The sequence below is a fragment of the Calidris pugnax genome, unplaced genomic scaffold (assembly GCF_001431845.1).
Source record: "Calidris pugnax isolate Ruff unplaced genomic scaffold, ASM143184v1 scaffold38, whole genome shotgun sequence".
Taxonomy (NCBI): Eukaryota; Metazoa; Chordata; class Aves; order Charadriiformes; family Scolopacidae; genus Calidris; species Calidris pugnax.
In genome coordinates, this window is record NW_015090995.1 from 19,971,043 (window position 1) to 19,996,337 (window position 25,295).

The 25,295-nt window shown below is 43.1% G+C and overlaps 2 protein-coding genes across 2 annotated transcripts in view; both read right to left on the minus strand.

Moving 5' to 3' along the window:
• Positions 1 to 7,383, minus strand: part of DOCK11 (dedicator of cytokinesis 11) — a 105,936-nt gene extending 98,553 nt beyond the window's left edge. Inside the window, exons 1-2 of the mRNA XM_014954935.1 lie at positions 7,340 to 7,383; positions 6,730 to 6,823 (exon numbers count right to left, since the gene is read on the minus strand). Coding sequence (XP_014810421.1) covers positions 6,730 to 6,823; positions 7,340 to 7,383 — 138 coding nt within the window. The remainder of the gene's footprint in view (positions 1 to 6,729; positions 6,824 to 7,339) is intronic.
• A 4,197-nt stretch (positions 7,384 to 11,580) lies between these two features.
• The window catches only part of WDR44 (WD repeat domain 44), a 35,173-nt gene continuing 21,458 nt past the window's right edge, over positions 11,581 to 25,295 (minus strand). The window contains exons 8-20 of the mRNA XM_014954936.1: positions 25,198 to 25,281; positions 24,688 to 24,794; positions 23,305 to 23,456; positions 21,278 to 21,416; positions 21,118 to 21,182; positions 19,883 to 19,996; positions 18,550 to 18,672; positions 17,417 to 17,608; positions 17,141 to 17,242; positions 15,585 to 15,700; positions 14,005 to 14,132; positions 13,218 to 13,349; positions 11,581 to 12,672 (exon numbers count right to left, since the gene is read on the minus strand). Of these exons, the coding sequence (XP_014810422.1) occupies positions 12,578 to 12,672; positions 13,218 to 13,349; positions 14,005 to 14,132; positions 15,585 to 15,700; positions 17,141 to 17,242; positions 17,417 to 17,608; positions 18,550 to 18,672; positions 19,883 to 19,996; positions 21,118 to 21,182; positions 21,278 to 21,416; positions 23,305 to 23,456; positions 24,688 to 24,794; positions 25,198 to 25,281 (1,549 nt within the window). The 3' untranslated portion in view covers positions 11,581 to 12,577. The remainder of the gene's footprint in view (positions 12,673 to 13,217; positions 13,350 to 14,004; positions 14,133 to 15,584; positions 15,701 to 17,140; positions 17,243 to 17,416; positions 17,609 to 18,549; positions 18,673 to 19,882; positions 19,997 to 21,117; positions 21,183 to 21,277; positions 21,417 to 23,304; positions 23,457 to 24,687; positions 24,795 to 25,197; positions 25,282 to 25,295) is intronic.

Here is a 25,295-nt window from a genome sequence, read left to right on the forward strand (position 1 = left end):
GACGGGGAGGGGCCCCCGGGAGGCCCGACCCCCCGGCCCGGCCCCGCTTTGTCCCCGCCGCCGGACACCGGGCACAGGCAGTCCGGGCTGAAGGTGGGCCCCGGCTCCCGCCATGGTGGCCCAGCGAGGGCTGAGCGGGGCCGGGCTCGCCACAGGGCAGGCACCGGGCGGGGGGGCGGTCACTGCTCCCAAGGAACAGGGGATGGGACAAGAGGAAACGGCCTGTTGGCCACCAGGAGCAAAGGAAAGGGCCTCAAGTCGTGCCACTGGAGGTTTAGGGTCGGTATCAGGGAATATTTTTGGTAGCAAAAGGCCCCCACGCTCCAAGGAAGACTCCTCTGGGCACGCTCCAGCACCTCAGAATGGTATGGGGTTGGAAGGGACCTCTGGAGATCACCCAGTCCAACCCCCTGCCAAAGCAGGGCCACCCAGAGCAGGTCCCACAAGAACGTGTCCAGGTGGGGTTTGAATGTCTCCGGAGAAGGAGACTCCACCACCTCCCTGGGCAGCCTCTTCCAGGGCTCTGCCACCCTCACAGGAAAGAAGTTCCTCCTCATCTTTAGGTGGAACTTCTTCTATTCAAGTTTGTGTCCATTTCCTCTTGTCCTGTCCCTGGGCACCACTGGAAAAAAGACTGGCCCCATCCTCCTGACACCCACCCTTGAAGTATTTATAAGTATTGATCAGATTCCCCCTCAGCCTTCTCTTCTCCAGGCTCAAGAGCCCCAGCTCTCTCAGCCTTTCCTCATCAGGGAGATGCTCCAAGCCCTCCATCACCTTTGTTGAATCCCCATTTGCCTGCCTGGCTGCAAAAGCAAGAAGTGAGGATGAGGAAGGAAGGTGCCTTAGGAGTGAAGTTAATTCCCTGTCCCTGTTACCTTGGCATTGTGCACTGTTTTTAAGGACGGTGATTTTGAAATTAGAGGTGGAGAGGGCCATTGATCCTTTATGTTTTATCCATTAAAGCCTTGCTTTTAAATCTTTTTACCTTTTATTGTGGGCTGCATCTTCACAGCGAGATACTGAATCGGATAGACCTGCCACATAGTCATACTCTTAAGCAATTTACACATATTGTGCCATATGGCTGATTAAATACTATCTACAAGGGCTTCGATGGAATTGCAGGCATGCTGTCAGTCATACAACATATAGAGAAATGGTTTAGGTTATGAAAGCCAATCTGTAGGGGGTAATGAATACAGCCATTATGATCCAAACCGTTCCAAATGTTATTTGTGACTTCCAAAGCATGCGAGCCAGTTATTATTCTGCTTTTTAGCAGTTCACTGAAGGGGCAGAGGACACCATTTCATATTAAACATTGCCCTGATTTTTTACACCAGAGGCAAGACAAATAAGTGTCGATTGCTAGTTATCAAGTATCTATTAGCTGAAGGGAAAAAAAAAAAAAAAGAAAGAGTTTATGAGCTGAAGAATTAGCATTTTCACAAACACAAAGCTTTTCCAACTCTGTCTAAATTAAGACAAAAAAAAAAACATTGTGACGCATGATTCTAGCCACCATGCACTGAGGTCCACTTCTTTGTCCCTACACCCATCCCACCCTTGCAGAGATTTCCCCAACCACTCCAAATTGCCACACCATACAACCCCAGTGACCGCACTGCGATGGACTGGGCTACACTGGGACGGACAATCACGAGGTCTCACCAGCTGCACGGGGACAGGTGACACCACGACGCTTGTGACAGAGCAGGGTGGCCTGAGAAGCCCTTACCAATTTATTGTCTTTTAGACAGTTATTCTACCATCTCATGACCCCTCCCCACCCGGGAAAGGGAGTCCCGGAAAAATAAAGAAACCCGAGGACTGAAATATAAATAGAATTAATAAAATAAGACTAAATAATTAACATGAATAACACTAAAGAACCAATATTGATCCCAATATACAATCCCCCAGGCCCATCCCCAGCCCATCCCCAGCAGAAGCCGTGCCCTCCCCGCAGGGACAGCCCATGGGGGACCCTGCGAGCGCCGCGGCTCCGGGAGGAAGGGAAGGGCTCAGGGCTCCGGCACCGGGGCAAGGAGTTCTCTGGATCCCAGCCATCGAGGGGCAGAGAGAAACTCCTCAGCAAACTTTCTAATTGATATTGGATGTGCTGTTCGTGGTGTGAAATAACCCCTTAGTTGGCAGCTTGGGTCCAGTGCCCGGGTCTTGCTCCTCCTTGTCCCCACACCTGGGGACCTCCCCTCACTGAGGCCTTGAAACTCACACCCCAGAGCTGGTCAGTAAGTAAATAATTCACAAATTCAGACACCAGAGCCTTCAAAAAGTGCAGTTTTCCCAGACATTAGAAGAGAAATTACTCCTGTGTCACTCAAACCAGGACAATTAGGACCAGTTCCGACAACTGGAGTGTTTGCCAAGGAGCTGAGGAAAAGAGTGCCGGGACGGGTCACTTGACAAGAAATAAAATCATCCCCCCAGCACACATCCCTTGTTTATCCTGTCAGAAGCAAAAAGCTCCTGCTGAGGTTGGGAGGTTGGTTTGGTGCCAGCGAGGGGCTGCGTCCCATCAGCCTCCCACTCAACGGAGCTGAGCAGCCACAGAAGACCAGGGAACAGTGAGGCTGTTTTCTGGAGCTAAGCATGAAAACAAAAGGAAAATAGAAGCCACGGGAAGGACACATCACATGAAAACAACATGCAGAAAGCTGTGACTCCCTCTCAGGAGGCCAGCCATCAGAATAAGAGTCTCAGGCACGAGGAGTACTAAGGCAAGACAACAGCAGCCACGGCACCACCACCGTGACAAGCCCAAGGTTGCAAGGACTGTGGTTTTCATCTCCTTTTTCACAGGGAAGAAAGGCCAGCGATGGTTTATCAGCATAAAAAAGGCACCAAGAACATGCAGGAGCATTCTGGAGCTGCCGAGGAATTGCACCTCAGATAACCAAACTTTCTTGAACTCAGCCTGCTATGGGGAGCTCAGACTCAACTGTGCTAACATTTCCACCTCTTCCTTAAAACTAGAGCTTTGAGGTCACAGAATCACAGAATCCTCATGGTTGGAAGGGACCTTTGAGATCATCAAGTCCAACCACAAAAAACCCAAAACAAAGTAAAACAAAACAAAGCAAAAAAACCCCACAAACAGACACAACCCAACAATCTCAGGCACTAGAACATGCCCTGAAGTGCCATGTCTACACAGTTCTTAAGTACCTCCAGGGATGGGGACTCCACCACCTCCCTGGGCAGGCTGTTCCAGTTCATCTAAACCTCCCCTGCCCCAACTTCAGACCATTTCCTCTGCTCCTGGCATGATTCCCTTGGGAGAAGAGGCCAACCCCCACCTCTCTCCACCCTCCTTTCAGGGAGTTGTAGAGGGCAAGGAGGTCTCCCCTCAGCCTCCTCTTCTCCAAACTAAACATGCCCAGCTCTTCTTGCTTCCTTTGTCACCTCCTACTCACCAAGTTCAAACAGGCAATTCCTCTTTCTCAGGAAAGAATCAAATTCAACAGAAATGTGCTCTGCTACTGGCCAGGCTTTATGACCCAATCAACCCAAAAGGAAACTTCAATAAAATCTCATTATCAGCTTGGGATGGGGTGGGAGGGGAAGGAGAAGGAGTGGATCTGCTGAAACAACATGGTCTTCACAGGCGAAAGGAACTCTTGGCTGACCCAAAACTCCCAGCCTGTAGCAGCTCTTGACTTTGACTGTCAGCCTTAAAAAAATCGGAACCATCCTGACAAGAAGCAAGGAATTAATGACATGACACCAGAAAAAAAAAAAAACAGTGGAAATGTCAGTGGTCTGCATTACCTGTGCTGATGGTGAAACCCCATGACATCCATGTGGGTGAAGAGCTGCCAGGTGACTCAGCCCCAGCTGAGGAGACCTGAAAGGGAGGGAGGGATGATGCCACTCTACAGACAGTCTTTCCACCCCAGAAATCTCAACGTTCCGGAGAAAACAGCATGGTCAGGCAAGCCAAGATAACTGAAAAGGAGACAAATGCATCTTTACATGGCTTTCTAGGAAGTTGAATTCTTAACCACATCCATTCCAGCTTTCAGGCCGTCGGGGGATGCTTCCCACTGGCTGATCAGAGGGTGAGCACCAGCTTGCAGTGAGGGAACACGATGGATGGTACAGCCATCACAGGAGAAAGATCTCTCCTTCCTCCTCCTCCTCCCCAGATCTGACGGACAGTACAAGCTACAAGAACACAAAGTTTGCAGAGGACATCCTATCAGACGGATAGCAGAATACTCCCCACTTACCAGGAGCACTACAGCACAGAGGATGCATTAAGGAACTGCATGGTACAGCCATCACAGGAGAAAGACCTCTCCTGCCTCCTCCTCCCCAGATCTGATGGACAGTACAAGCTACAAGAAAACAAAATTTGCAGAGGACATCCTATCAGATGGACAGCAGAATACTTCCCACTTACCAGTAGCACTACAGCACAGAGGATGCATTAAGGAAAAATCAATTTTTTTTGGCTAACATCTCTCAGTCTGCAGCTGATGCTGATTTAAGGTCTGGAACCATGTATAGGGGACTCCTGGGCCAGCTCTAAAGACCTCCCAAATGAGTTGTAGGGTTAGGAGCAGGCTCAGAATTTAACTTCTCCCAAGTAATCCAAGATAAAAGGCACTTAATGTCAGAGATAACCAGTGAAGGCAGTGCCAAACAGGATTATCTGGGGGCCTTTTTATCACCTGCTAATGGGCCCATCCCAGAAAAACACTTAACCATGTGATTAACCTGAGGTAGGTGATTAACCACAGCCCTTCAATCCCTTGGAGAGGGGCCCACATTCCTGCAGCCACCCTGCAGGACTCCCTAACCCCAATCCAGACACGCTTTTTTGCTGGGGAGAGGAAGGATTATAAATGCCATTACATTTTCAGATTGCCAGCTGAAAAATCCCTGAGATACAGCTGTGATGTTTTAACGTATTTCAAATACAGGTTGGAACAGGTTGCCCCGAGAAGCTGTGGCTGCCCCATCCCTGGAGGGGTTCAAGGCCAGGCTGGAGGGGTCTTGGAGCAACCTGGTCTGGTGGGAGGTGTCCCTGCCCAGGGCAGGGGGTGGGCCCAGATCTGACGGACAGTACAAGCTACAAGAACACAAAGTTTGCAGAGGACATCCTATCAGACGGATAGCAGAATACTCCCCACTTACCAGGAGCACTACAGCACAGAGGATGCATTAAGGAAAAATCAATTTTTTTTGGCTAACATCTCTCAGTCTGCAGCTGATGCTGATTTAAGGTCTGGAACCATGTATAGGGGACTCCTGGGCCAGCTCTAAAGACCTCCCAAATGAGTTGTAGGGTTAGGAGCAGGCTCAGAATTTAACTTCTCCCAAGTAATCCAAGATAAAAGGCACTTAATGTCAGAGATAACCAGTGAAGGCAGTGCCAAACAGGATTATCTGGGGGCCTTTTTATCACCTGCTAATGGGCCCATCCCAGAAAAACACTTAACCATGTGATTAACCTGAGGTAGGTGATTAACCACAGCCCTTCAATCCCTTGGAGAGGGGCCCACATTCCTGCAGCCACCCTGCAGGACTCCCTAACCCCAATCCAGACACGCTTTTTTGCTGGGGAGAGGAAGGATTATAAATGCCATTACATTTTCAGATTGCCAGCTGAAAAATCCCTGAGATACAGCTGTGATGTTTTAACGTATTTCAAATACAGGTTGGAACAGGTTGCCCCGAGAAGCTGTGGCTGCCCCATCCCTGGAGGGGTTCAAGGCCAGGCTGGAGGGGTCTTGGAGCAACCTGGTCTGGTGGGAGGTGTCCCTGCCCAGGGCAGGGGGTGGAACTGGATGATCTCTAAGGTCCCTTCCAACTCTAACCATTCTATGATTCCATAAATACTTCAAGAACTAAAAAATACCCAAAAAACCAAACAGATGTGGGTTTATAATCCCATCTGCACAATCCCTCTCTTGATAGCAAAGCCAAGACAGACTGGTCCAGGCCCACAAGCAAAGAGCTCCTTAAGCAATGCCTCCTGTGACAGCAAGAGAAAAACTATGTATTTGGGTAATTTGATTTGACACCCCTCCTTAGCCATATGCGCAGGTAGCCATCATTTCTGGTGGGCTCAGGAGAAGTCCAGCTGTGGCACCAGGACAGTTACAAACCGAGACACCGCTCCTTAGCCATACATGCAGGTAGCCATCATTTCTGGTGGGCTCAGGAGAAGTCCAGCTGTGGCACCAGGACAGTTACAAACAGTTACAAACCTCACACAAGGCTGGATATGGCAAAAGCAGGTGCCCACACAAGGCTGGATATGGCAAAAGCAGGTGCTTGGACCCCACAGCTACTGCTGTCACCCCCAGTGTGCCATCTGTCCCAGCTCCTGGCTCCTGTCACCCCAAGAGCTGCTGATGGGATGGTCAATAAGCATCTACTTACTGTTGGCTTCTCTGCACCTGCAAGAGGAGATGCTCCCACCGTACAGCAGGAAACTCATGCTTGATTCAGGGCTACTGTTGGCTTCTCTGCACCTGCGAGAGGAGATGCTCCCACCGTACAGCAGGAAACTCATGCTTGATTCAGGGCTTCCAACCAAGTCCTTGCTGTCAAAGGGCTGACTTACCCAGGATGACAAGGGCACAACTCCTCCAGGATGGGAGGAAGGCCAAGTCCAGGAGGACACCAGCCAGATGGGCACTCAGCAGGGTCAAACACTTCTGCTCTTCATGCCAGGGCTGCCGTGCTCCTCACCTTCACCCACCTCAGCTCCTGTGGAGGGGACTCACAGCAGCAGCATGGTCTCCGTGGTCGCTGGTGGCCCCTGCGAGCTCCCACCAGCATCCACCTTCATGGAAGAGCATTCAAGGGTGTGCAGGGACTACAGGCAAACAACTCCTCACACCAAGGGTCAGTGAAACAGCAGGAAGAGGTGATTTACCAGTAATGGTGAATCCCTGTGACACACTGCAGAGCTATAAGCCTTAAAGAGACAATATCGGCCCAGTGGCCACCAGATTTTTTTATTTTATTGAAATAGAACAAGTTTTCCCAAGGTTTATTCCCTGGAAAATAAGGTAGTTTATAATGAAATCCAATTTAACAAAATGAAACTGAGACACGGTGCTTCTGAAACACCTGGCATTAACTATTTTCAGATACAGAGCTACAAATTAGATGGACAATTACTCCAGTATATCTCTAAATTCTTAAGTTTTCTGAAGAGACTTCTCCTTTATTTTCTTCTGCCACAGAGAACGGGACAGAGACAAAACCTCCCCTCATCGCTGAACTCGGGTGATGGAGGGGAGAGGGCTTGAGACACGGCTGTGGGTGAGGACCAGCAGGATGGAACTGGGCTCACCATGCCTGCACCAACAGGGTCATGGGCAGCACCACTTTGGCCATCCCCCTGCCCACACCAGGGACATCCCAACCCCGTGGGCAGAGCATCACAGACACACGCTCGTAGAGAACCACTCATGGTAAACTGACAACACTTCAGGGGGCAGAGGTTCAGCAGTTACTTCCATAAAACCAGAACCTGTTGAAGAACTGAGCAACTTGGACACAAATTCGCCTAAGCAAAGCCTAGTAGGACTGGAAAGGCAGAAACAGCATGGGGACAGTTAGATATGCAACCAGAAGAATTAAGTGGGGACAAAGTGTTGGTCAGACACCGGGAGAGGCTACTCAGGGAAACTGGAGTCTCCATCCCTGGAGATATGGAACACCTGACTGGACGTGGTCCTCTAGCTGACCCATCAGATGTAGACTAGTGCTTCAGAGATCCCCCTGAACCTTGAGTATTGTATGATTCTCTAAGAAGCTCTTCTGATCATCCCCAAGAAGCTCTTCTGATCATCCCCAAGAAGCTCTTCTGATCATCCCCATAACACAATGAGTGTCTTTATTCAGGAGCGTACTTAAGGATATGGTTAAATTTATGCGTGAATCCTACAAAAGCCAAAGGAGTAAAAGCTATTGGAAGCACAAACTTCCCTGCACAGCTCTAAGCATATGCTCATCACTTCCTGCAGCAAAGGAAAAGTTTACCCACCGGCTTAAACAAGTGCTCGGATCCTTCCCTGGATGGCATTTTGTCTGTTCTTTTGTACGTAGTGCTTGGCTTCACTAGTTTTTCGTGCTCCATTTACTCAGCATTATATTCCGATCGGGCTTCCACACAGAAGCCTGAAGCACTTGTGGCTAAAGAACACACAGGAAAAAAAAAAATAACCAGCTTCTAGTCACGCCAACTGAAAAGCCTCCGTAGCATCCTGGCAGAGGGCCACTACTATTAGTTTAAAAAAAAAAAAAGGCAGAAGTAGCAGCTGTAATCATTAGCACAAAGAAACTGGAATCACGCCTCCGGTACCACGTCCTCGGAACTAGTCAATGGTCCCTAGAGCCTTCCAGTCCATTCCCACATTCCCAAGATGAAGCAATGTGCAGTCCTCAAACAACCAAATTCTCTACCGAATGTGTAACCAGAGAGAGAAAACACAGAGAAAACAGACACTGACAAAGTACAAATTTGCACTGCTCGATGCTGCAGTAAAGCACGCAGGTTTGGTTAAAAAGACAGCAGCTGAGCCTTCACATACACTTCCAAGTCCATCCACTTGGAATCCAGTTTGAAGAGTGGCTGGTTTCCAGCGTTCTCCTGACCACGCGTGCAGCTAATTGCTAATGGCAGGCAAAAAAAACCCCAACCCCACACAGCAGCTTGCCCTGTGCCCAATAAATCAATTCTGCCACGGCTCCAGCCAACGTTCTGGTGTGTAACAGTGTGAGCATCATGGCAGTGGCTGGGTTCAGCATCGTTTTCAGTTAAAAAAACCCCCCAAAAATCCAACCAACCGAAAGAAACAAATGCCCCCGCCCTTTTCGACTTGAGAAAGCATGACTTGCGCAGCATTTAAAGATCTAATTTTAGCATTATTCATCTGCTTGTACTGTTGTTTTTGTCCCCTGCACATGCACTGGGCTGGATGCCCAGCACTGAGACAAAGGCAGTAGGGAAGCAGCTCTGTCCCGTTAACAGCTGCCAGGAGCCTGTTACAGCAGGGACTGGGGGTCGAAGGGAAGAGTTCAAGTGACCTGTGCCACCCCAATCAGCTCATCTGATTGATCCCTGGAGTTAATTCAGGCATCTCCTGCACCAAGGCCCTGTACAACGGCAGCTCCTCACTACCATGGGGTTGGAAGGGACCTCTGGAGATATTCCTCACTTCTGCCTCACGGAATCACATGGGGTTGGAAGGGACCTCTGGAGATCACCTAGTCCAACCCCCTGACAAAGCAGGGCCACTCAGAGCAGGTTGCACAGGAACGTGTCCAGGTGGGGTTTGAATGTCTCCAGAGAAGGAGACTCCCCCACCTCCCTGGGCAGCCTCTGCCAGGGCTCTGCTACCCTCACAGGAAAGAAGTTCCTCCTCATCTTTAGGTGGGACTTCTTATATTCAAGTTTGTGCCCATTTCCTCTTGTCCTGTCCCTGGGCACCACTGAAAAAAGACTGGCCCCATCCTCCTGACCCCCTCCCTTGAAGTATTTATAAGCATTGATCAGATCCCCCCTCAGCCTTCTCTTCTCCAGACTAAACAGACCCAAGTCCCTCAGCCTCTCCTCATAAGAGAGATGCTCCAGGCCCCTCATCATCTTTGTAGCCTCTGCTGTCCCCTCTCCAGCAGTTCCCTGTCCTTCTGGAACTGAGGAACCCAGAACTGGCCTCCTGGGAATTCTCAATCATATTCTTTAAAGCCAAATTTCCATTATATTGATATCAACACCTTCTGTTAAAGCACAGGTTAAGTAAGCCCTTGGAAGAAAGTCCAGAAAGTCACCCTCCAGCACAAGGGGAATGGTTTTACTTTACAAGACCTGCCCCCATGCTTTCCTCGTGTCCAAGGGAACATCACTCCCCAGTGCAAGGGGATGTACAGAGCAAGGTCACTTGATGGAACAAAAGAGGCCCCGCAGAGTAAGTGACATTGACCTACAAGGAGAAGGTGGAGGCTCCAGATGAAAGCAGCTCCCAGCTGTGCGAGGCGTCAGGCAAGCCTTGAGGCCCAGCAGGAGGAGAGGACAGGACAGGACACAGCCCCACTCAGACTGGAGCACCACTGAACTGACACAACTTTGGCAAGCAGAGGGAAAGCTGCACCAATTTCCAAACCATTAAAAAGCACAGTTCAACTGGGGAATACTAGGGCACTGCAGAGGAGCACCAGAACTGCGAGCGCTAGAAGCTAAATACCAAGAGAAATCAAGTCAAACATCTTCCTCAAGATCAGCTTTAACTTTTGCAAGCAGAGGGAAAGCTGCACCAATTTCCAAACCATTAAAAAGCACAGTTCAACTGGGGAATACTAGGGCACTGCAGAGGAGCACCAGAACTGCGAGCGCTAGAAGCTAAATACCAAGAGAAATCAAGTCAAACATCTTCCTCAAGATCAGCTTTGCTCACTGCCTGAACGAGATCCTGGATAATGAAAATCAAAAATAATCATTTTATTATGATCACCCAAGTACTTCATAGGTCCAAGACAGCAACTTAATAGAGCACCTGGCAGCTACAAGGTGAAACCACAGTTTAACTTAGGTCTCCAAAGTACTCATGTTTAAATCTTAAAAAAAACCCCAAACATGCAGATCATTAAGCGGTTACAGAGGAGACTGGTTGTGCAGAATGTTTAAAACAACGTGCCAAGATGCATGCCATGAATGTTGGAGGATCCTTCCTGAAGCCCACTTAGTCCCAGATCTCCATCAAACCCTGCATGCTGGCAGTGGACAGGTCTTCAGTCACTCTGAAAAGCCATTCTCTTATCTGTATTTCTCACCAGCTAACGAGTGCTCCCTCCTCCTCTTACTCCCTATTATTTTTTTGCAACTGCTATTTTAACTATAATATGAGGAAAGCAGGAATGGGACAGCAGCACACCTAAAAAAATAAGCACACCCCAAAAAAATAATGCAAAGCCCATATGACTTTTTCCTCCAGTCTGGGCTTCTAGTTCCAGAGGCAGGAAGGTCCCATGTGCCAAGACACCAGAGGTCAATTCAGCGGAGCTCAATGTAACAAAAAAAAAAAATTGAGGGAGAATTGAGTTTGTCTGATCTATACAGATATTTTCAAATCTGAGTCGCTTATTCCAAATGTGTCAACTGAAAATAATTTTATATAGCATAAACCAATTCTGCATTTATTTTGTCTGATGATACACCCCTTGCAAGTGCCTTTTCTTGCTCAAGACAATTTTACACAAAGTCATGGTCAAATTCACCTCCACTCATCTCCTGCCTTTCCATGCCCTTCACTCTTTCACTAATGGGAAGGAGAGGATTCTTCACACACTTCTGAAGTTTCCTCCTCACACTAAACTATCATATAACTACTCTTAATTCTGCTTAATGTCCGGTTCCAGTACTCCATTCCCCATCACTTCAGAAAGAAAGCTGTCATCAAAAAAAGCAACAAGATCAGGAAAAGCAGAACTCAGACATTAACAAGCGTACGCAAGATCAATGATCTGAGAAAAAGGTCAAAACCACTTAGACAAAAGGCAAATCTATGAATCAAAAGGGAAAGGAAGCAACGATTTCCAAGTGTGTGACCAAGTTTAATGATACATCTGTTCTCCGAAACACTTGACCATCAATAACATTTCCTGGGTTATGATGCCCAGAATGTTACTTCATAGGTGTTTTATATGAATATTTACAAAGACTTTCAAAATTCAGTGGCACTAAACAAACAAGAAGAACTTAAAACTTTAAGCTACAATGCTTAAAAAATGTAAACAGTTTATTTTACATAGCTGTAAAATATAAGAACCTTCTAGTGTAGCTTAATTTTATCTGGAAGGTGAATATATCCTGGTGCCCGTGAACAAGGAATGAGAGAATTCTTTACACAAGTATTGTGCTCCAGTGTGCAAAAAATTATATATAAGAAAGGCATCTAAAGTCCACAATAATTAGAAGACAACAAAATTTTTTTTCACGTCCTGAAGTTGAGAAATTTATAAAAACATTTACACATGGTTGCTGACCCATCAAAAACTTGCATAACTTAAAATTCTGAACAATAGCTACTACAAATTCAAGATCTTTCTCAAATGGAATTTTGTGCAAAGATCAGAGGAGATCATTCAGCATTTTTCCAGCCATACCTCCCCCCCTCCCTTCCCATCCCCGTTCCTGACATCTAGTGGCAACAAGCACCACTAAAATCCTTTTGATATATGTTCAAATTAGTGCATGTAACCAAAAGGCACACACATGTGTGAATACATTTTCGTGCAGAAAAACCTGCGCAGGTTCACAATTACGTTGCAAAACGACTGTTTGGAGAAAGTTTAGAGCCTAATGTTTGGCAGGATTATTCTTACACATTCCTTTTGATTCTACAAGCCCAGGTGGTTAATAGGTAGACGCTGCTTTCCAAGGATCCAATATCTGAGTAGCCTTAAAATAAAGATTTGAAAATAAATCAGCCTGTAACATTATTATATTAGATACTTTGCTTTTGCCCGCATTATTTATGGAATTTCAATCCCACAGTACCATAGCTTTACACTGTCAGTTGCAAAATAACTAGGATACATATTTCTTTTTGTTAATGAAGACTTTGATTGCTCCAGTAAAGTCAGCCGATAAAAGCACTTCTGTGTGGTCTGTCTTCAAAGCTCCTTAATAAGGAAAGAGAACAAACTGTTAGTTCATTAAAAAAAAAATATAAATCAAACTCTCATTAAAAGATAAGCTATCACTGTGACACCCTTCTTCCTCTATCACATTCTGGTTATCTAGCCCATACTTCAAGAAACATCTGTGTTTCTAGAAAAGGGACTTTTTCACTATATATTGGTACAACTCTACCTCCTACAAAGATAAGCTATCACTGTGACATCCTTCTTCCTCTATCACATTCTGGTTATCTAGCCCATACTTCAAGAAACATCTGTGTTTCTAGAAAAGGGACTTTTTCACTATATATTGGTACAACTCTACCTCCTACCAGCTCAAGTGTGAAAATCACAATCCTAAAGGACAACAGCAATGCCCCTTGCTTCACATTCTCTCAAGTTTTATCAATAACAAAATATTCAATTGCCAAGGCAGTCCACGCAGAGACTTTTCATCTCAAGAAACCCTCCTCCCAGATGAAAATTATTCTTCATAATCTTTTCCTCCTCATACCATGTATCAAACAGAGCTCTTCTTAAACACCTACCAGAGGGTATGGTATCTGATGCTTCACAATCTTCTCCCTTACTTTCAGCCTCTTGCTTTTCAGAAGTTTCCAGTGACACCATCAAACCAGGATTGGGAGCAAAAATCGCAGATGTGACCACTGCATTGTGCGCTTCAGAAAGACAATCCAACTTTGATTACCTTGTTTCAAGGAATTGTTAGTTTTACAAGAATAGCAAATAAATACATTTTAGTAAATATCCAATAACCGCAGTGCCAGTGGCACCAGGTAAGCTCATCATTCAAGGAGAAGTTGTCATTGTTTTATAAGCTGAGGGATTTTGCAAGTTTCTGTATGTGACCAAAACTAACTGGCAAGAACTTCAAAACATGTTTCGTGTAAATATATGGCCCCACATTTCCCAAAGAGTGTGTGTGCGTAGGAAATAAAAGAGTTTGCATGGTTTTCAAAGCCATTTTTAGAAAACGGGTGGAAGGATTGATAATTATTTTGATTACCACATTTACACAACCAAGTTCTGCCAGCAAAATATATTATATTCATTCAGAACCTCTTACTGAAGCTGGACAAACTCTCAGCTACTCTGTCTCTTGCCATCCCAATCACACATCTGTAGTTTCCTGTGGACAAGGTGTGTGACAGAGCCCACGTACTGAAAATCCACCAATTACAATGCCTCTTGCTAATAATTTGTTCAAACTAAATGAATAGCACTGCTGAGCAAATAAAAACGAGAGGATAAAAATATTTATTTTTTGAAATCATGTAAGTTTCAATAAAGCAAAAATCAAAAGTTGACTTTTACCTTTAATGCCTTCCCAGAAGTCATTGCGGTCTCTCCTTACAGATGTAAACTTGCTCAAGTCGTGGTACGTGCTCCAAATATAAACATATTTATCTTCTGAACCACTCACAATGTAGGTAAAGTCATGGCTAAAGATTTAAGCAAAGAAAAACATTACTTTTCTCAGCTGTTCAAGGAACTGTTACAGTAGCTCCCCAGATGACTTGCAGCTTTATAAGTGCAATCAGGTTAAGTTCAAAATTCAATCTGATCCTTTATTGCAGTGAATGGAGCTCAAAAACCCACACAATCCCTAACTGGAGGTGCTGATGCTGCCCCTCCTGAGTTCAAAATTCAATCTGATCCATAACAGTGAATGGAGCTCAAAAACCCACACAGTCCCTAACTGGAGGTGCTGATGCTGCCCCTCTGGAAGAAAACGTGGTTCTGGTGACCAGCACACAGGAGCTCCCCACCAAGAAGAGGGTTAGTCTAACAGCTACGCTCAGCAACAAGAAAATGGCACAATCTTTAAGTGCAATTTGCAGTTGTTTGAGTCTGGAACCTGTGTGAACACCTGAGACTGCATAACAGGAATTGTTTACAACAACAAAAAAATAATAACCACACAGGTGGAAGATGAAAAGCATTCAATAGGAGTGGAACCAGATGACTGTATAATGCACACTGACAGAGACAAAACAGTACCTGGAAACTCAACACACATATTTACTTTTATTTTACCCACTGCACATGTATGTCACATACCTAAACTGTAACACTAACTATGCTACAGCCCTCTAAGTAGAAATGACTTAATTTGGGAAATTAATCTTGAGCAGGAGGGCTGGACAAGATCACCTCCAGAGATCCCTTCAACCTCAGCCATTCTGTGAAATACCAGGTCAGCCTTAAAGATGTTTTCAAATGCCAAAGGCTGAAGATCAAGGTCAAATTTGGAACTATTCCTTAAGCACTGCTGCCCTCCTCTGCTCAAACACCCAGGTTAAACCGACACCCAAGCATCCTCCCCTTTCGTGTCTGCAAGACTCAAGGAGGGAATAGAACAAATATTCTTCTCCCTCTACTCCCTCTCTTTTACTACCTTAAAAAACTGTTTCTACAACAGTCACAGTAATATAATCAAAGCATCTTAGGACAGCACAAAGAAAGAGGAAGAAAGAATTCCAACTCAGATTTGCAGGTTGTTTCCTGACAGTGATGATACACAGGCAGTGGCCAACAGCCTTGGGCTACAGTTGGGTGACCAACACCTCTGCAACAAAACCTGACAAACTGAAGGAAATAAAAATTATTTATGATAAGGGGGGTTGGGAAATGCGATGTCCCAGTCCCACCAGTTCTAGCACAGTTCCTGTATCTCCAGCAATAGGCCACGCATCACCCTGGATTCACCTGGTCACAGAAGCTCCCTGCTCACAGGAAGCTTTGTCATTCTGACCAGAGCTTCCAGTTAGCTCTTGGTCTGAGCCAAGTGACCTTTCACAGGCTCAGTTTCATATCAAGGTACACAGATTATTTACACGAAAGCCATAGTATTTCCCAAATCCAACAACTCCATTGCTATAATACTGTCTTACCTAAAGCTGGCTTTGATTTGGCTGCTGCTGTTGACGTAACCTTTGTATTTCATAGATAAAGACAGATCTCTCAGGTCATACAATCTGATTCTGGAATCATTTGATGTCACTAGAATCTAGAAAATAAATAAATAAAATTAGAAGTGGAAACCATTAGCATGCCCAAGAAGGAGCAACATAGTTCATTCAAACTGTCAAAATTCCATTTTTTTCGACAAAAGAAGTAACATAGACAAAGAATATGCCCAAAGAAGCAGAAGAAGATTTAGGACAATGATAATTTCATTCTGATCTTCTGTCAGTGGACAGAAGACAACTTCACTGTCAAGATCATCCTGTCCGGTCTGAACCAGAAGAGCTGCTCTTTATTGAAGTAAAAGATGGACCCCAAGAACAGTCACCAATTTGCAGAGGTTATTTAGGAGCACATTCCACACTAAGAGCAGCTGTTCCAGTGAGGTATGTTTCTGAAGCATGGTGACATCGAGTCACAGGGGCCACCATCGACTACATAAACAAATGGGCTTTTCTCTTCATTGATACAAGTTTGCTTCCTTTTAACATTTTTCAGATCAGACGCTTAAATGTAGTTATAAGAAATGGAGAAGTCTATGAAAGGGTTGTCAAAATGCATAAAGGCATTCAGCTGATTTTACTTTTACCTTACCTTAGAAGTGGAGCAGATGGCAGGCTAGCAGTTAGTCTCAAAAAGCGAAATAGTGGAGTAGCAGACAAATATTGACTCCTTACCTAATCATTTTATGCAACAAAACTGTGACAGTTCTTGGAACACTATAACCATCAGATTATAGAACTTCCTATTTGCTTTCAAAAGAGTTCACACTGAGCTGTGTCATTACACCATCTAACATGCCAACGCACAGCATCTGATGCAAACCCAAAGGCACTACTGATTTCTGAAGTTTCTGCATGTCTTTGGAATTAAGTCATTTATGTGTCATTGAAAAGAGTATAATATAGGTGATAACAGCTGATCTGCTACTCTAACAGAGCCAGCTGTTGACCCCACCTCACCCCTGAAACTCTGTATATCTGACAAAATCTTCAGCTTTAGATTATGCTTTTTACACTCAATAGCATGTTTTTTTTTCATGATGACTATTTGACCCTTTCAACATAAGACTTCAGTTTAGACTGAAACGAAACAAAAGGAGATTCTGAAGAACAGAGCACACTTGTTTGTATACCAGTTTCCAAGCTTTCAGCATTTTTTAAGCTTCTGTATGAAGCACGTTTCCAAATGAATATTAAATTTGAGAAAGGTTAGTTATGCCGAAGAAGTTTTCACTGAAAGCCACTGTAAGCATTTTAGCAACCTTACATTGACCAAAGTGTAATGCCATTAAAAAAAAAAATATCTGTTCTACCACTATTTAGTAGTCTATATCAAGAAAGAGTAGTGCTCAGTTTTCTAGCGCTAAAAGACTTGTGATTTGAGTCAGTGACTATAAAGATGACTTAGCACAAACTTACTAAGCACTAGATACACATATCAGACCCCACTATCAGTGCAGCTTTGGCTCCCAAGTCAGTACCTTATTCTCTCCAGGCAAGGGTTCAATGCCAGTAATTTTTCTTCCAACTCTATTTCTGCCTCTGGTGGAACGCACATGTATTTGTGTGTGGTACTTCAAGTGCTGAAAAGATATTAAAATTCATCCCGATTTGAAATAATTGTGTAAAAACTTTAAACTATTTCACTTTAAACTATTTTCTAATAGGTTTGTTTCTTCATATTTAAATAAGCATGACTTTTAAATCCATTAGCTATTTAACATGAAAAAAAATACATAGTCTCAAGAACATTTTACCTCTGTGTCATAGAAGATGCACCTTCCATCGTATGTGCCTATAACTGCGTATTTCCCATTCTGACAGAAGTTGGCAGCTGTAATCAATTTTGTCTGTCCATCTACTTCATTCCATAATGCCACTTTTTTGTCAGGAATGTTCCAGAGTCGGAGTTTCCCATCCAACGAACCACTTAAGAAGTACCTGTCATCCTGAGAGGACAAACTACATTAACCTCTGCTTGTGCTGTGAGTGTGCCCTGATTTCTGTAAAGCCTTCCCACCCCATTTCCAAACAGCTTCTCTCCAGATCCTCCCAAATAACAGCTCTCAGGTGAGTTGATTACAATGTTTAAGAAGGTTGAAAAGACAACATTAAAATGACTTAAATGGAGCTCCATTTCTTACAGGTTTTTGACAAGATTGCACACATGCAGTGTGTGTGCCTCAAGTCAGAAAACTGGTCCCTGTTACCACAGTTACTTTTTACCCTCTCAATGTAAGTTAGAAAAATACCAACCTTGTCAGGAGTTGAAAGCTCCTTCCATAGTTCCTGATACATCTACCAGTTAAGTACGTTCAGGGAGCACCAAAAACCAAATGCTTTTCCTCTACGCGAGTTTTCTTAATACTAGGAAGCTTTATTACAGTATTTTTTAACAATCATCAAATAAGATGGGTTGAAGGGACCACTGGAGGTCTTCAGTCCACCTCCCCTGCTCGTGGCAAGGACAGCCTTGCAAGTTTGATCAGACTGTAGAGAGTTATATCCTGTCAAGTTTTAAAAATCCCCAAGGATTCTGTGATCTCTGGACAATCCGTTCTATTTCCTTATGATGTTTTCTACTAATATTTAGTCACAACATCCCTCAATGGAAATTCCAACTTTTCACAAAGTTACTCAAAACTATACCAGCTGTGACATTATAGACAATTCAGTTTCCACATCATGCCCACAAATGGTTAAACCACATGGGCACTTCTTGTGAAGTTTAATGAAAATGAACATTTAAAGTTCTGGCATTTTATTCTATAGGGGTATTTTTCAAGTGCACAAACTCTATTTGCTTATTATTTTAATTGAAAATAAAGGAGGACGACTCTTGTAATTTCAAATTCTACCTCTCCAGAAGGAAGAGAGCAATTACACTTACCCTTGGATGGAATGCTATAGCAGTGACAAAATCTATATGCTGGAAACAGCAAAGACATTCTCTTCTTGATATGTGCCATAATCTGACAGTTTTATCCATAGAAGAAGAAAGCAAGAAGTAATTCTGTGAAACAAGAGAATTCCATGGTTATTAACAGACACAAAAGTAACAGCAAGTCCAGAAGCAATCAGTAAAGTCTTACTGATTTCTCTGTTGCCATGAAATTCAAGGTTTTATCCTTTCAGATGAAATGTTTTATCCAAATTATCACTACTGATTGGTGCTTTCCTTAAGCCCAGCACACTGATGCTCAGTTACAGAAACTTTTCTGGAAGAACCTCCCTGGAAATGTCAACTACCAACAGCAAGTCCAGAAGCAATCAGATCAGTGAAGTCTTATGGATTTCTCTGTTGCCATGAAATTCAAGATTTTATACTTTCAGATAAGATGTTTTATCCAAATTATCACTACTGATTGGTAACAGCAAGTCCAGAAGCAATCAGTAAAGTCTTACTGATTTCTCTGTTGCCATGAAATTCAAGGTTTTATCCTTTCAGATGAAATGTTTTATCCAAATTATCACTACTGATTGGTGCTTTCCTTAAGCCCAGCACACTGATGCTCAGTTACAGAAACTTTTCTGGAAGAACATCCCTGGAAATGTCAACTACTTGGGAAGCAGTTACAGCATCCAGAGAAGAAACAGCACCACAGGCTTCAGAGAAGGGGTGAGTCTCTCTCCCACCTAAGGTCCTTCAGCCAGACTGTGTTCTTAAAATTACAACTGTATTCCAGTGTGGAGAGTTAACTGAATAAGTTTGAAGTACTTTGAAAGTTAAGCACAAGGTAACTTTACATGAAGTACTTTGAAAGTTAAGCACAAGGTAATTTTCTAACTTTAAAATACACTTATATATCTGGCAACTTTAGAATCTGTTCACTGCATAAAGACAGTGGAGCACACTGAAGACAAGAGAAGCATCAACACCAAAAATCAGAAAGCACACAGCTCCACTCTATAAACAACTTAACTCCACTATTGAATACAAAATTGTAATTGTTAATAGCTCAAATTTAACTTCTTTTTTAAAGAAGACTTGCTTATCAAATCTCAGGAAATGTTTTCATTTTATCTAAAGTATTTCAGCTGGAACGAGTGTTATCTCTACAAACCTCTTAATTTCAATGACATTTCAGTTGCATTTTCTTTAGAGGTATGGTTCTGATGGCGATTGATAAATGAAAACACAGGAGAACTGTGCAGTCTTTAATTGACAAAACAAAACAATGAAAACACAGGAGAACTGTGCAGTCTTTGTTAAAGTGACTTACTTTGGACCAGGAAAGATCAAGAAGATCTGCTGTGTGTCCTTTGTATTTGCAAAACGGTCGTTGACGAAATGGGGCATTTTTATCATCTGGGTCTTCATCAACTCCACTGCAAATCTATCAAGAAGTGTATAGAAACATCAGAAAATATTAGCTGGAAAAATTAACAATAAAACAATTACTGCTTACAGAAAGTACAGGGCTAATAACAATCTGAAGAACAACTCTTAGGACTTTAAAATAAAACAAACAGCAATAATAAACAACCAAAGTAAATGTCAAGTACAATTGGCTGTGAAACATCAACTTGAAATTCCTAAATTATGGATGGAAGACTTAGAGCTTATTACAGTTTTTGTTCAATGAGATAAGCTTGAGAACAATTTAAGAAACATCTTAAAATAGGCTTTGGAAAAAAAGTATATCTACCTTGAAATTTAGAATACAAACTGTCAGTTAAAGTTTCCATGCTTTTAGTGCACGTCAAGAATGTTAACTTCCTAATAAGAGATCCTTTTGGAATAAACAGGTGCAAACTGAAGCTAGAAGTTCCTATAAAAAAGCTCTCCAGCAGAATTCAGTCAAAACAACATCACTGGTGTGTGTGGCTAAGTGAGCATATTCACTTACCTAAGGTAAGGAAATACCCACCCCACCCAAGCAATAAATTGGGCACATTAAATAACGCTACTGCTAAAATCTTTGCTTAACCCCAATTTTGTCATCTGTTTCTTACACTACTGGAAACCAAGTACAGGGAAAAAACCCAACACTTTAATACATTGATTTTAATGGCAGGTTTACCAAAGTATCTGAACACTCTAAATATAACAGCGTTTTAATTCCTTTGGGCAATCATATTCCATTTTATTTTACGCAGATGAGAAAACATAAAAAAATGCCAGCTTTTATTATGCTTCTGAGCACCCCGCTGTTGGCCTTCCTCCTAAAAGTCATCATCAAGTCAGACGTTAACCTTAGTTAATGCTCTGAGGCAAAACACCAAGACAGGAAATTCAACAATGTGGGTTTTTTTTTTTCCCTTTAGCATTTCACTCAGAAACCTGCTTTGGGAGGTAAATTCCCTGGCAGAAGGGATGTGACTGAAGCTGGCTATTGATAAGACAGTTTGTCTGGGTCTCAAAGCCAAGAACTTTTGGATAAAACAATGAAGATCTGGCATTACAGAACAGCACAACCCCCCCAGCTCTTCCCCTCCCGATACCTAGTGTACATACCCCTGCATCTGTATCAGACTTGGAAGAATTCAGACTCTCTTGGGATGGGGAGGGAGACACACGGCCTAGAACACAGGCAGAAACACCATGGTCAACTCCAAGTTCCCAAATAACTGGAATTTCTACTGGTTTAAAGCTTCAGTGATGCATAGAAAGATACCTTCCGTGTTGTACTTCATTCGCATGTTATTGAAATAGTCAAAAGCATTCTTTAAAACCCATATTCTTACTACGTTGTCCTGTCCTGCAGATGCAAGTAATCGACCACAGTGAGAGAATTTCATTGTCCAAACAGCACCCTGTCAAAATAAAAAGGATCATTGTTAAAATTACATAAAATTCCTTTTTCTACAACAAAAAAAACCTTTCTATAACGTAAAACTGACAAGATATCACAAGTGAAATAAATTGCAGATCAAAACACTGAAAAGCACTTGTTAAAAACTGGTGGGTTGAGCAACATACTTGCAGAAACAGTTTGAAAGGAAAAGCCCACAGGGCAGATTCCTGTAGGAGAGGAGTTCAGCACTACCACAGCATTCTCCATAAAACTGGTACAATTAGTAACAGCCCGCAAGGCAGGGTTCAGAGTGACTTAGAACCTGCTATTTGATTTGTAGAATTGGCAAGTAGCTGTAGCTGCACTTGAAGTTAGCACAAGCTGTGCTATCACCTTCTTTTAAATAGAAATTGTGCTTGGTTACATCAATTCTGGCAACCAAAATGAGTACTACATACATTTCTTCAATTCAGAATTGACATAAGGATTTTGCAAAGCTTGTGAAGACAATTCTTTATGCCTTGCAAACTCCAAAGAGTGAGTAGTCATTAAAACACAGAACCACACAAGCAATAATTCCACTTCCTCCTGTTACTTAAAAATCACAAAATCATCCAGGTTGGAAGGTACCTTTCAGATCATCAAGTCCAACCATCAACCTAACACTGCCAAAACCCCCACTACACCATGTCCCTCAGCACCACGTCTGCCCAGCTTTTAAATACCTCCAGGATGGCGACTCCACCACTGCCCTGGGCAGCCTGTTCCAAGGCTTGATAACCCTTTTGGTGAAGAATTTTTCCCTAATATCCATCCCAAACTTCCCCTGGTGGAACTTGAGGCCATTTCCTCTTGTCCCATCGCCTGTGACGTGGGGGAAGAGACCAACCTTCCCTTCTTTCAGGGAATTGGAGAGAGTGAGAAAGTCTCCCCTCAGCCTCCTTTTCTCCAGGCTGAACACCCCCAACTCCCTCAGCCTCTCCTCACAAGACTTGTGCTCCAGACCCTTCACCTCTTGCCTTTCTCTGGACATGCTCCAGCCCCTCAATGTCCTTTCCCTCGTGAGGGGCCCAAGACCCTTTTTGGATGCTTTTGAGAAATCTCCTAGGTTTTAAGATGTCAGATACGGGCATGACAGAAACTAACACAGACAGATTACCACTGGGACTGGAAATTTTAGTCGTGGATGACAAGTGTGAACTCCACAGGCAACAAACTGACTACATTGGGTCATTATCCTTAGCCTAACACTTAAAGGTGGGGAACTATTTCAACTGTTGCCTGACAGTTGCTGTCAGCAGAAGAATCTGTGAAGCCAGGAATACTAGGATGTATTTCAGACTCTGCAGGGAAGCACGCAGACTTCAAACAGGGATGAATAAAACAGGCACCTCTGCAAATATCATATCCTGGTCTCTCCCCTCCTTACAATTCTGATCCATTAATCTCTCCCCAGTTTTGCCTCAGGAACCTACCTAGTATTTCTATTTAATACTTGTGTTCATATCTCTAATAGGCAGACTAGTTTATTTGCTGAGTAAGTCAATGTTGCTGCTCTGTGTTCAGCTCTGGTAGCAGAACACAGCCTATTTCAGCCTAAATTTGTAACTGCAACAACCAAGAAACCAAATACCACTTGATACCAAAACTCTTCAAGGAAAAGCTCTTGAGAATCCCTGAAGCCAGAGTATCTACAGACCTTCCTTTTTTTTCCCCACTCCGAAGATTTGATCAAACAGCCAAATTTTCATTTCTTGCCAGAATGTTGTTTTCCAGAATGAAACTGCTCTTCAAGAAGAATAAACCCAACGGTAATTTCTGGAGGTCACCAAGTAGATGAAAACTAAAACCTGAAACTCAGGCTGAACAGATTCAGCAAAATCACAGATGAAACTTGAGAGACCTACCATGTGCTCTCCACTGAGATCCTGAACAACTTTGATTTGTTCAAAATCGTAAGGTCCCTTGAAGCCATGTGCTGCTTTGAATTTAACTGGTCTTGTATATGGCATCCCTTCATCATCACTGGAAGAGGGATCATCTTGATCTGTATGGAAGACTAAGAGGAACAGAAATTCAGCAGTACTTATCACAGCACACATTTAATCCAAGAGTAAGCAAATTGACAATGCTTTTCAGTAGCACATTAGTCTTGAATTAGCGAGTTTTTATAGGCAATATTAAGGATCTTAAAGCAAAACAAGAATACTGTTGTATCAAAGTCTAAAAATACAGCCTCACTTATTTTAGGTTTCAGTGAATCCAAACAAACACTCAAAATAGTGAACACTCAAAATGAGAGCTGCGATCCATTTTTATTTAGCCCCTTTCTCTAAACCAGGTCTTGCACTCAGCAAACCCTGCATTAAGTGATTTCTGTCAGTTTAATGTGTGCTGAAAATTATACATTTCATTGTATCGGTTTCTTCTGACCGAATACACAGAAATGGCCTGGTGATTTGTACACAAAGCATCACAGCTTCACTAATTTTAGGTTTCAGTGAATCCAAACACTGAACACTCAAAATAAGAGCTGTGATCGATTTTTATTTAGCCCCTTTCTTTAAACCAGGTCTTGCACTCAACAAACCCTGCATTAAGTGATTTCTGTCAGTTTAATGTGTGCTGAAAATTATACATTTCATTGTATCGGTTTCTTCTGACCGAATACACAGAAATGGCCTGGTGATTTGTACACAAAGCATAAGAATTGCAAAATTGCTGGGATAAACAGCCAGTGGCAACATTAGATGCTGAAGTACAGCAGTTCTATGGCACCTCTCTCAGGTTGTGGTTCGACTGGCTTACTGCTAAATGTCTGTCTGAAAGAAAACCTGATGAAAGAAGAAGGGGAGGATTCAGTTGTGATTGGGAAGTCTTCTAACAGGAGCTCAAACTACAGCAGAATTCTAATGGTGGCTCTGGTTGTCTGAAAACAATCTGATTTTATTAAAGTAAGGAAGACAACCTCCACTTCTACCTTTGCTGGAATAACTTTCCAAAAAGGTTTACATTTTGATACCCAGACAGCTTTCTAACAGCACACACAAAAAAAAATAGTATTCAACTGGTTTAGCTGGAAAGGTCTCTCAGCCACTACTTTAGAAGAACTCATCTTTGTAACCTACCAGTCTCAGAATGCCACACTACAAGCTTTAACTCTAAAAAAGACACATGAACTGTACGGTGACAGTATACGTCCCTCAGACATCTTTGATTCTTAGAAGCCAAGGATAAACAGACTTTCCTATTTAAAAAAAAAATAAATACAAAAAGTCAGTGTTACTGACCTTCGTCTCTAACACTCTTGACTTTATTTACAGCACGTTCTCCATATTCTTCAGCAAGGTGCTTTGCTCGCTTCACAGATTTGCCAAGGAACTTTTTCAGCTGGGTCCTTAAAAAGCAAGGGCATTTTTTCAACACGTAACACTGGAAAATTCTCCCTTTTTTTCTTCTGTATTACGAATCAACAGTTTTGATTTGAAATGCAAAATTTTCTCTTTCCATTACTGCTTAAAATAATAATTATAACACTGGAAAATTCTCCCTTTATTTTTCTGTATTACAAATCAATAGTTTTGAAATGCAAAATTATCTCTTTCCATTACTGCTTAAAATAATAATTTAATTGGCCAGCAGTCATGTAATCTGCCATTTAACTACAGAGCATCGGGTTTATTTAAATTCAGGTATCACTTGTACTTAAGATGTAACTTTTTCAGAAGTCAGAAGGGGAGCTTCAGCTTAGAAAAACAAAACCTGCCTTTTCTTTATAAGGACATGAAACAGCATCTTACGTTTTTTGCTTTAACCTCCCTCCATCAGTATCGGTTTGCTGGGTCTGCATTTTGTCTTCATCATCAGACTGGGCTGCATCATTACTAGGACACACAGA